Consider the following 12,892-nt stretch of genomic DNA (forward strand, 5'->3'; position numbering starts at 1 on the left):
ATCAGAGCACCGAGTATTTTGCCATGTGGCTTCTGCTTTTGTCTCCTGGTTCTTCCCATTACCCTCTGGCAACTAAAATTTCCCAAGGGTATCAGATTGGGGAAGGCCATCTAGAGGTTTTAATTCTACACAGCTAACACAGACTTTTCTATTGGATGTGTTCACATTTAAGGAGTCTGAGAATTTCACTGATGCTACCTGAGGAGTTTAACAAAGCTGAACTTCAGATGCTGTTGCACCCCTTCAAAGTATCTCCAAGAGTACCTTCATATAACTAGCTCCCCACCCTCCCACCAAGATGTGGATCATAGTTTTTACTACCACCACCATCACCACCCCACAAAACACAACATGAATTATGCAATTTTGCTTGAAAGAGATACCCAAGCCCTAAAAATCTGGCTGGATTCTTCATTTCATTTTAAAGTTATTTTTCCCAAGACCCTGCCCTTTTCATAGTTAGCACTTTCTAAAAGTCCTAAGCTCTCTGTAAAAAAAATAAATAAATCATTCTATATATCTGTACATATATATTTGTATATGCAGAGGGCTAAATAGCTGCACCCAGCCAGCTAGTTATTTGGTTGGAGTGTCTTCTTCACCCTCTTAACTTTGTCCCACAGTCACCTTTGCAGAAGTAGTGATCCCCTGCAAATGTGGGATGTTCTCATATTGCTATCACTCTCTCAAGTCTCTGAGGTATGGTACAAAAATCTTGTTTTCCACACATACACACAAGCGGACACACATACACACGTGCACACATACAGACATACATATTTATATTTTGTGTGGTTGCTTTTTCCCCTTTTCACAGTCCTTTCACTGGGAACTGCTGTTAGGAAGTGGCAGCCAGAACAATCCTCTTTCACATTTCACTCTTCCTCCCTGGTGCAGGGAGACTCATCTATGTCTCTTGCTGACTCTGGTCCCCAGCTGTAGCTCAGAAGGAACTGGGGGACTGTGGTCTGGAGTCCCAATTTTGTCTAAGCCCTCTGGTACATCACCCTCTCTTGGAGAAGGGCTGTTCTTGCAGAAGTCTGTCACCCAAGATGGCATAGATAAAAAACCCCTTGGGTCAACTGAGTAGAACTGCTTGGCTTCATTTGCTGCAGAACTCCGTGAAGAAGAGTTGGTATGGAGACTGCTGGTGCTGTTGCACTTCTTCACAAGTGCCAGAGCTTGAGATGGAGGAGGAGGTGAAAAGAGAGAAGTCAAAGAGAAACTGCTGAGGGTCTCTGACTGCTCACTGCTGTTACCTCCTCCCCTTAGGCTGCTCCCTATCCCTTCTTCATCAGAAGGGTCCATGGAATCATGATAAGTACAACCTGGGCTAGTGCTTCCTCCACTGCTGTGGCTCCGCTGGTGCCTCCTGATGTTCTGGAGAGTGAAGATGCCACGACCCCTTATGCTTTGCCTTCGAGAGACAGGGGAAAGTGGGACCACCAAAGCTTTTTGAGTGGCTGTTGGCACTGGGCATAATACTACTGGGAGATCTAAGGTGCACTGGGGTGAGTCACTAAGGTTTAAACTGTCTTCCAGTGTGGTCTGCAAGCTGCCATCTGAGCTATTGCTCCTGCCATCATCAAGGGAAGTGTCACTCTCTGTGGTCTGCAAGGCCAAGAAATAACAAACAAACAAAATCACTTTTCATATTCAGTACAAGGAACAGGGCATCAGTTCCAATGTTATACATCAACTAACAAAAGCAGATGGTTGTTCCTTGCCTCCACTTTTATCTGGCAGCACTAACTATTAATATGAGGACATTAATATGAGGACACAGTTCTGATTTTTAGCTGTCTTAGCTGTCAATCATCAATATCAGCTGAGAACAACAGTGTGTTAACATCATTGCAAGGAATCTGGTTGACTAAAACATTTGTGTGGTGTCTCTAATCACACCCAATATTAGCCATAAATAGACTGATCTTCCATTAGTCTGTCTTAAAATTTTCAGACATTTTCATATATAAGGTCCACTCACGCTCTCATTGTAGGTTTATTTAATAGCCAGGCCTACTGGTTATTTGAATACATTGGTTTAATTAGAAGGCTTCCAATGTTATATAGGACTCATCCAATTTTTAGCCTGGACTGTATAATTTGGTATACCTCTGAAATTTGTTTTAAATGGAGAATACAAAGTCTATCTATTTTTCCTCCTGAAGCATTTTCCTCATGTCTATGTATGGGTCAACCTTAGTGGACGTAGTTAGAACAATTAATCAGTGGAACAACCTGCCTCCAGAAGCTGTGTACTGTATATTCCAACACTGGAAGTTTCTAAGAAGAGACTGGACAGCGATTTGTCTGAAATGGTATAGGGTTTCCTGCCTGAGCAGGGGGTTGGACTAGATGACCTCCAAGGTACCTTCCTCCTCCTCCCCTTCCTCCTCCTCCCCCTCCTCCTCCACCATTGTTGTTGTTGTTGTTGTTGTTGTTGCTGCTGCTGCTGTTATTATTATTATTATTATTGAGACAAAGTCATTATGGGAAGACTTACCTGGTGAATAAGTGACGAGTTTACATTGGGAGATTGCAGTGAGGCCCAGGAAGCTTGCAGAGAGATTTTAGGAAGGTTCTCTGGACAAGATACTTTCTCCTGATCTGATAGTTTAGCAGAAACAGCTGGGAGAAAAAAGTCTGTTTGAGCTGGCAATAGAGAATCGGGTGCATCTGGACAGGAGAAAACAAGGGGGATTTGGTAAAATCAGGAGAAAGACATAAAAAAAGAAGAAATTGATTTTCTACTTTCCAGTTTTCTTATCGGGCAGAAATCTAAAAAGTCAATTTAAGTTGTATTTAATGCGGAAACCAAGAAAATCAAACTACTTGCAATCATACCTCTTGCTCCTTCTCTTTCTTTGGCAACTAGCTTAGGAAGCACTAATTCATTTTGCTCTTAGTTGGCACATCTTAGCAAGGAATAACCAGCAGCATCCAGCTCTATTGGCTAACATGTTTTCTGTTCCCTGAATAATTTTCACTAAGAGAACACAGTTAATAATTTGAGTGTGGCCTTTAGTATTAGACAAATCAGCACTTGCCAGCTGAGCAGAATGGGGGATTTTGGCAACGTTTCAGGCTTTTCTTACATACATCAGGATTGCACATTGAAATCCTTTTGGTTTTAAAATGTAAATGTAAATCTAGTTACCTTTTCATGAGGCTTAAAAGTTGTTCTAGTCACTATGTCTCACAATAATTCATAGCGTTACTGTAAGAGGCAGGAGCTACCTAGGCTGCTCTCGTGTTTTTTGAAAAACTATGGAAAAATAAACAAATTAACACTCGAATGATCAAAAGGGTGAGTTTAGGCATTGAGTTAAGAGGACCTTTAAAACACAGATGAACATATGGGAATGAAAACATGAGCCTTTCAAATTTACAAAATTATGAAGTTAATTCTTGCCTTTTAGAATACAGTTTCCTTGACTACAGATAACATATCAATATTGCAGAGTTTCCAATTCAGTGTCTTTCAGATATGTCTCCTAGCTACTGTCTCTGATGAAAATATTGGACACATTGGAATACACCCAATTGAAAAAAGGCTGAGGTATTGTGTTAAATGATGTATATATGTATATAGCACCATTTTCTATTCCTAGATCAGTGAGTGAAAAAAAAACTTTGGAAAACATCAAATTCTTCATAACTATGTTGTTTACAATTAATACATTTTTCATGCCTATACCTGAATACATCCCATTAACATGAAACAGCTCTTCAAAAAGTATCTCTGTTGGATACCATATTAGTTGATACCATGTCAGCTATGTGGCATTGCCTACCTTCGTTGGTCTCATTATTTAGCCAAGGCTGAGCTCGACTGAAAGGGATTTTTTCCATTTCATACTGGTAGCTTTCTGGAGGCAGAGAAGGTCCTGTATTTGTTAAAGGGAAGAGACATTCTTCCAAGCCTGTATTCCTTGTAGAATTAGAGCTGTCTTCACCATCCTAGTCAAAATAAAGATATTGTCTCATGAAGCTTCGTAAAAAGAAAACACAATTATTTAAATATGAGGAAACTTTGCAAGGTTAAAAAATGTGCTCAGATATCTATCTGATACACTGTCAGAGGGCATCAGTAATATTGGTCATTCCCCAAGGGCATTTAACCATGATATGAATTGTGGCCTGTTAAATTCTTCATTCTGTTCCCTCTCCATGGTATTGTTTTCATTTTAGCCATTCTGTGGCAGTACAATCAGATGACTACCCAGAACCTCTTGAATACTTCAATCTTACACAAGTATGTTACTGGGGCTTTTGGTACTCTTCTCTGTCACTTTTTCCCCCCTTTTGGGAAGAAGAAGCAGGCAGAGAAGGCAACTCTATAGGTAGCTTCTTATGGCCTGCTAAACAACTGATTGTTTGGCTCTGTGAATAGCCTAATAAATCCAGAAAGACGTTCCCATTTTACTGAGCTTCCATGTCACTCCACAGATCAATTATTTGATGAGCTTCAGGACTGATTGGCAGATGGATTCCCAAGAGAATTGTAAAACAGAGATGCCAACAGAGAATGTAATCAATTGCTTTTTTAACATGCCAAAACAGTATCTATAGAGGAGGATAAGGATCAGCAGTCAGAACAAACTTTTATGTTATGCAGGTTAATTTTCAGCTAGCTCATGGAGGATTGATAACACTTTAACTGAGCTATGGGGAAAGATGCTAGATGTGTATCAAAGCTTTATTGGAGCTCTTTGCTTTATACATTTCAGTAACTGACTTCCCTTATTGAAAAGGTTCTGGTGGAAAATGAAAATGTTCCATATGCACATATGGACTTCATGTTTCATGAAGGAATCTGTATCAGGAATAATATGATGAAACAAGTGCCCCGCTTGTTCTATGTGAGCTTAGGCAATGCAGTTTTCTTTACTAATATTAAGTGTTAATACTCTCTCGAAAGCTCTATAGTTTTAAGATTCCAATTTTTGCACACTTGTGTGAAATGGACCCATTCTATGCAGCCATCAATCTCAGTTCACTCCATTAAAACAAGATAAACCAAAAGTGTGGCCCCAGTGATCAAGTTTCACACACTTGATACAGAGCATAATAAATTAATTCAGAGCATTTAAGAAAAAGTCCTATAGAATTTTGTCATCCACCCACCCACCACTTCCTTGACCCTGAAAAAATGGATTCTTTTAAAGGAAGGTAGTCCTTATATATAAATAATTTACCTTTTCCTTAGGGCTTGGCTGGTCAATGTTGGAACTTTCTCCATCATCTCCTAGCAGGATAGAAGACTTATCAGAATTGAGTGATAAGGCCTCCATTTCAGCCAGCTGGATCTATAGTAAGGAGGGTGGATGGGTTTCAGGAAAGAAACTGTCAAATAACACTCTTAACAGTCGCATCACTTTAGAAAAGAGATTGGAGACAAGGAAAAAGGTCATACTTGACATTTACAGAACCTTAACTCAATTTTACATATCATGAAAGATTCTTAGGGTGAGATGAAGATAAACAAAAATAAAATACACTTTTTGTGCATCTATGATGGACCATGTCATCTGAAGAATTCTCCATTTCATCTTCTTTGGAAGGAAAATAGAAAGCCTTTCAGTCTCATCAAGGAGTGGCTCCATAATATATAATGTAAATTCAGTGTAACTGAGTCTACATTAAGAGACTGAGAAATCTCTGAGAAGGATTCCTAGAGGATAGTCTAGGGATCTTGAGAAAAGAACCACCTTGTCTTGGATAACAGAGTTTATTTCCATCAACAGGCAGTTTGTGGCTATAGCGAAGCTTTCATTTCAACAGTAGTAATCATGCAATTCATATGAAAATCATATAGCTATATGTCTTTACTTTATTATTTTTCACTTATGTTTTTCCTCTTGAGCTTAATTTGAATTTACTAATTTACTAGTTAGTACTATTTACTAATACAAATTACTTATTTCCAACTTACTGAAAAAATCATTCTTTTCCTTGTTATTATTCAACTTCTGTTTTCCTTTTCTATTTAAACAACATTCTATATTATAATATTCCTTATTTTCACTTCTCTAACTCAAATTGCTGGGTTTTAATTTGCTTCCTAAAACAAATCATCCCTCAACACCATCTCTCCATCTTCTTTAAATGTCATCCCTTGATGAAGGGATGAAGATATTTTTCCCCTTTTCATTTTATTGGGTTACCTTCTCTCTTATTTTTCCTTTTACCCAGATTACTATTCTCCACTTTAATTTTTTTTCCACTTAAGTCTCTAAGGAACTTTTGAAACTATTTTGGTATTTGCTCTTTCTTGGTATTATTTTATCTCTATTATTATGACCTAATTTGAAAAGTCTTTCAATAAAGTTCTGCCTTCCTGAATTTGTGCAGAATATTTTGCAGGTGTAAACAGTAGCAAAAAAGTGATATGGAGAGCTGATGGCTTTGGACAGGATCTGTAACCGAATCAATGGCAGTGGCAAATATTAGGACTCCTTCAGACGACAGTTCGTTTGGAATTAATGGAAGATATGGCTGAAGTAGATTTCCAAAATGGTAATCCACTATCATGATGTAATCTGTCACAAGGATATAATGATGACTATCTTCACAGCGCTAAAACCACACTATTTCCACAGAGGCTAACTGCTGAATTACTACTGTTTAGAGCACCGTGGACACAATCCAGTGCCTAGTCATGTTAGCTTAAATGCCTTCAAGATCAACAGGATTTATACATACTTCTTAGTGTGCTGTATTGTGTCCAAGGATGCATAATATGGAATTTTTTTTACCAAACACAGCCACCACTAATCATCTACACACTTAAAAAAGAAAACCAGCATCACATTACATCAAAACACAGCACAACTACCAGCCACAATATCTGTACATATTATACAAACACAAACTTTGTATGAATGACACGTCTAACTAATTTAGTAAACTATCATATGCCTAACTGAAGTTCACATGAAAACATGCTTAATTATTCCATTATTACTTTGTAAGACATGAACTTCTTTTCCATTGAATACCAGGACAAAAAGAACACCCTAATAAACTATAAAATAAAATATCATGCTCAAATCTACAAGCCTCTATTATATATTAATAGATCACGTGAAGACAATTAGCCATTTTGTATATTTCCAGTATTAAGTCTAAATAAATTATTAAAAAAAGGTTTTCTGACACCAATACTGTATTAAAATTAGAATAATACCAAGGAGAATAAAATATTATATAGTGAGAATATCTATAGACTGCCTACAATACAGGATACTTAAATGTGTTAAAATATATTAAAAATCTAATTTGTGCAAAACAGAATGCATAGTTTCTATTGTGGTCAAGCTGTTTTACCTTTGTATCTGTTTTTAGATGAAAAGTTAATAGAATTAAACTAAGTTATTTTCTTCTCAACTTATGTTTAAACATGTGGATAAACTGAACATTTTGGTAATCAAGATCTGTGTACCACCTGCGAGCAACTAATATTAAGAAGTGATTTTCTAAAGCAAAATGTAGTTAGAAATATTGTAACTTGTTTTTAAATATGTTCTTAAAATCAAGATTAATTTTTGCTTTGATCTTCTTGAATTATTAACACAAGTATATCACAAGAAAGGAAAGAGAATTGTATAGTTGCTGACATTGGCAGATTTTGCTCTATGAGCTTTTAAAATTTAGAGTGATTACTTTTTTCTATAATTCTTATACAGATTCAGATTTACAATCATTACAAATATTTTGTGATATATAACCACTGAGTCCTTCTCACAAGCTAGCAATGCAGCTACAAATATTGACTGAAAATAATTACTGGGCCAAATCGTATGAGAAATGTTAAATAACATAATGAGGATTTTTTTTAAAAAAAAATAAATTTATCAATTAAACCTGAAAGATGCTGTTGTTTCAACAAATCAAAAAAATGAAATACTCACTGCTTGGACATAAATTACTTAAAAAATCCCACTGCAATGAGATAATCTGGGTTATTTCAACAAGGGTTGCATGGATGACCACCATAGTTAAATATATCCTTGATCACTATCCCATATAAATGGTTTACAATCATTATATTATCCTACTTATTGTTTGACAATGCCTATGGAAAATTGTTTGGAAACTATGTACTGCAGGGAATGAATTATTTTGCTTGTGGGCTTTACAGATGTGAGGGAGTCTAACCCATTTAAAAGAAGGTACTCCAAAATGAAACCAGAACAATGTAACAATAAAGCTATATTGTTGCCAAGAAATCTATATGGCTATAAATAAAATATTTAGATAGGCTTGAGGGACAGATGATAAATCTCGCATATCAGAAGGCACTCTTTCAGTTATTGGGGAAGAATGTCAAACTTTCACTGTGTATGATAAACATGGATGGACCAGATCCAAAAGGACATTTGGTCATAGTTATTGAAGATGGATTTCTTGTTTAGAAGGACTCATCATTAGAACCTGTCATGTGAGATGCATAAATACAAAACAAAAGTGAAATTATCAAAGTGGAAATAAAGTGTATTAAGCAGGATATTTTAGGAATAGATGAATTTTGGTGAATCAATTATTAATAATGTAATGTAATAATGTAACTAAATAAATAAATGATTATTTCTATTCAGGGCATGAGACTTTACTAAGAATGGAGCAGCAAATGGTTTTGCTACAGTATGTGACAGAATAATATGTTAGAACTAGTGGATATGCAGTGAGCATCAAAGTTATACAAATGTATGCACCTGCCACACATACGACAGTGAAACATATTGAGGGATTCTGTAATCAGCACTAAATCCACCAGTATTACTAATTGGTGATGGAATGAAAAAGTTGGAGAAACAAAGAAATCTGAATTTACAGGAAAGTTTGGACTGCATAAACACAGTAATGAAAGAGATAGGTGAATCACGTTTGGGAAGAGAATTATTTACTACTAACTCCGGCTTCACAGACTCTCTTTTACGGTTAAATCACATCAAAGCAGTAATAGGAAACAGAAGAGGGGGAAATGAAATCCAGTCAGTCAGAATACTTCCAGGTACAATCTATGGAACATATCTTGAAAAGATTTAACAATAAAGGGGTTAAATTTGCAAAATTAAAAAAGACTAGGCATACCAGTAAGATTCCACTTGGAGTCAAAATATAAGACCAATGTGAAGACAGGTTTAATATGACTAACTTAAGTCAAAGAAAACAGAGAATGACTGAAAGACATAAAAGACACATGAAAATTTAATAGGAAAAATATTAGTTTGGGTAATATTGCAAGAAAAAAATCAAACTCAGAGAGCACCAAGGACCTCTAGTAGGAAAAAAAAAGTCAAAAGGGTCAACCAGCTTTCCATACAAGTGATTATTATAGCAAGTAACAATACAACAATACTGTAACAGCAACAAAAACTCGTGAAAGTAAAAAACAAAGGAAACAAAGAAGAAAGGATGGCTTCTGTAAACATGAAGGATGTACAACAACCAACTACAGAGTCAAGTATGAAATAATAGGGACTCAAGAATGTCAACATAGAATGGAAATGGTAAGAAAATGATAATTAGGAGATGCTTTTAAGAAGGCCAAAGTAACCATAGGAAAATGTACAATTTAGGTAGGACTACTCAAGATTAATCCTGGAACTAATGGAGACAAATAAGGTTAAAGGAAGATTGACAGATACATATTGAAATATTTTCTAAAAAGGCATAATAGGAGAGAAAATTTGTAGAGAGAGGATATATTCCAAAACTGACTCTGCTGGAAAGTAAATTACAAAAGGTGAAGAGACAAGTGCTAAGTGCTACATCCACAAATATACAATAAGCCGGTGAGGCCTAGATCTGTGTGTATACTGATTTGAAAGAAGAATGATGTAAGAGGGTGTGCAAATTACTTAATGCATTAATTCCTCGTGTAAGCAATATCTACTAATGTTCTTATAAACAGAACCAAACACGGAGAGCAAAATGTTAAATGAATAGGCAGGTTTCAGGCAAGGCAGAAAGGCAAGAGATCTTAATATAAGATGGATAATGGAGTGAACAAGAGGAAGTCTTATCTCTGATTTATTGACTATAGAAGGCCTCGTGTAGATTATGCCTGGATATGTGTTTATTAAAAGCATAGATGGATAGTGTGCTAAAGAATTAAGGAGTTTAATTCGAGGGAAGAATACAGTGATACATTTAGACAAGTTCATGAAAGCTAAGTATATTTATATGATCAGAATACATTATAAGAGCAAAATAATTAAGTCAATTAGCTTTCCAGCAGCAATGTATAGTTTTGAAATTGGGTTACCCAGACAGAATAGAAGAAACAAAACAGATGCTTTTGAACACTAGATTTGGAGAGTAACTGAGGGTTTCAATCCATCCTGAATCTAATCAAGACTGACTATTCCCTTGAGGTGATATTCAGATCATCACTTGGATGAGATAGGAGTAGATGATGATCTAGAAATAACTGTATTTGTCAAGTAGACAAGGGAAGACAATGGAAAAGATGGAAGAACAGGCTCAAAGATTTTATAGAAATATTCCTGAAAGAACTACAAGATAGATAAGCTAAAAAAACAGCCATGCAGTTGCCAGGAATCCAGCCCCATACAGAAGCACTTAATTCACATTTATAATTTATAAATGCATTGTGTATGAGTCATTTATAATGCATTTTGCATATTTAAGAAATACTTCTTATACTTTTCTTACATGATAAGATGCAAATTGTTACAAAAAAGGCATTGATGGAATGTGAGCTAGAGTCTCACATTCTTCCAATCACAAGGATGAGTTGGATACTAAGGAATAATTTTATATCTTTTTTCCAGTAATCATGAGAGCGGCGAGGTAGTTCAGTGGTTAAGTTGCGGGCTTATCAGCTGGAAAGCTGGCAGCCCAGGTTCAACACAAGGGTGCCATGTGATGTGATGAGCTCCTGTCCTAGCTACAGCTCCTGTCAACCTAGCAGTTTGAAAACATTCATATGTGAGTGGATAAATAGGAAGGTAACAGTGCTCTGTGATGTCATGCTGGCCACATGACCATGGAAATGTCTTTGGACAGTGCTAGCTCAATGGTCTTAAAATGGAGATGAGCACTGCCCCTTATAGAAGGCAATGACTAGCAGAATAAAATCTACAGGGGACCCTTTACCTTTACCCTTATCTTTCCAGTATCATGGCAGATAAGCTATAAAAGTGGGCCAATGAGATGCAATGCATTGGACAGATATATTGCTGGCATGAAGAGTTTCTTGGATTAAATACTTTTTATCTTGGCAAACTTCTTTTTGACAGTATAGTAATTTATATAACATTTGGGCTATATAAATTAATGAAAGAGATTCAGCACACTGATACTTCGGGAAGGGCTGAGCTCCTGAATTCTTTTGAAAGACTTGGATACAGTGGTGGGATTCAGCTGGTTTGCACCACTTTGGCAGAACCGGTAGCTAATTTTTTGTTGTCCAGGCCCAGAATGGACTTTCGGAAGTGGCATTTACACAGAGAACCAGTTGTTCACATATTTGAATCCCACCACTGTTGGATGGTAGTTTTGAAGGTCATTCCAGTTGCTGTCTGTACTTGTGTATGCACAGTCACTTTGCTGGTGATTCCAATGGAAGTGTCATCTATGCATGCAAATAATTGTGGCAGCCATGAAAGTCTTTTAAAGTGGCTTTCTTAATGCATTGAGTGTGATGCTTTGCTCACTTAGCATTGTGAAGCTGTAAAGGAAGGAATTGTAGTGGGAGATGGGGGAAAACTGTTAACTGTATACTTACAATTGAATAAACATGATATTGCCAGCCTCCATGATACTTAGACCAAGATATAAAATTCCCTAGTTTTACTATTAGCCAAGTATCTACAGTATTAATGAGATTCTTGTGAACATTCAACTGGACTTCTCTGCCCTCTGAAATCTATGCAACTAAAACATTCACAATAATTTCAAAGAATGTCAATGAATGATTCTATTAGCTAAGATATGCAAAAATGTTTGATTCAGACTATCTAAGCTGTAGTTCCTTACAACCATCACTCAGTAAGAAATCTCTTTACTTCCATTTCCTGCACCTTCCACTGGGAATTTAATTAAAAAGAGGATCCAAAGGTTCAAAACTAAGACAAAATAAAATGGTAGTCAGCATTTTAAAAACTTAAAGTGATTTTACCTTAAACTCTACTGTTTTAGAGTACTTCTTAGATACCAGAAAACAGAGTTCCACTCAAAACTAAGCATGTCATTTAAAAGTACTCTGCAATCCTTGAAAACCATGGAACAATGCACTGTGTTCCTTTTACAAATCAGTGAACAATATACAAAACAGAATACTGTATTATCTATAGAGCTAATGCTGTATCTCATCTTTTATAATGATGAAAGGGTTTTTTTCAGCTATCCTTATCAATCTAGATGTCTTTCCACTCAGCCTTCGGCTAACACAAATAGGCCTTTCCTCCTTTGAACTAGATGCCTTCAGGAAAGCATGTTAATGGCAAAATGTATATCAAAATTATCTATAACTAGGAGACAATCCCAAGAAGACCTTGTGCTTAGTGTGCATGTGTGTGTTCTGAAATGCATGGGATGTCCCCTCCCGTATCCTCGCACGCAGGTTACCTCTTGCTTGTCATGGTTACACTTCTCGCACATGACCGGCGAGGAGTAATGATGGAAGACGGAGCCCGATAGGTTATCGATGATCATTAACTCCCCGTCGAAGGAGTCTTTAATTATTAAAGACACACTGTCCAGCCATAAGTTCTCCTAGGGGACAAGAAAGGGGGGAGGATGGGAAACATTATTTTAAGAACTCCATGTTTTTGCTTGTTTTAGTGTTCTTTTGCATAATGTAGCTGTCTTCTGCCACTTTCACTCATACTGGTTAATTCTGTAGCAAATTGTCACA

The 12,892-nt window shown here is 36.5% G+C and overlaps 1 protein-coding gene across 1 annotated transcript in view; it reads right to left on the reverse strand.

Moving 5' to 3' along the window:
* Window positions 1-903: 903 nt before the first annotated feature.
* CACNA1I (calcium voltage-gated channel subunit alpha1 I) overlaps window positions 904-12,892 on the reverse strand; it is a gene marked incomplete at both ends in the record, with an annotated part of 335,073 nt that continues 323,084 nt past the window's right edge. Inside the window, 5 exons of the mRNA XM_083365368.1 lie at window positions 904-1,611; window positions 2,507-2,679; window positions 3,798-3,963; window positions 5,202-5,312; window positions 12,604-12,750. Coding sequence (XP_083221494.1) covers window positions 904-1,611; window positions 2,507-2,679; window positions 3,798-3,963; window positions 5,202-5,312; window positions 12,604-12,750 — 1,305 coding nt within the window. The remainder of the gene's footprint in view (window positions 1,612-2,506; window positions 2,680-3,797; window positions 3,964-5,201; window positions 5,313-12,603; window positions 12,751-12,892) is intronic.

Source organism: Vipera ursinii, assembly GCF_947247035.1.
Source record: "Vipera ursinii genome assembly, chromosome: 6".
Classification (NCBI taxonomy): domain Eukaryota; kingdom Metazoa; phylum Chordata; class Lepidosauria; order Squamata; family Viperidae; genus Vipera; species Vipera ursinii.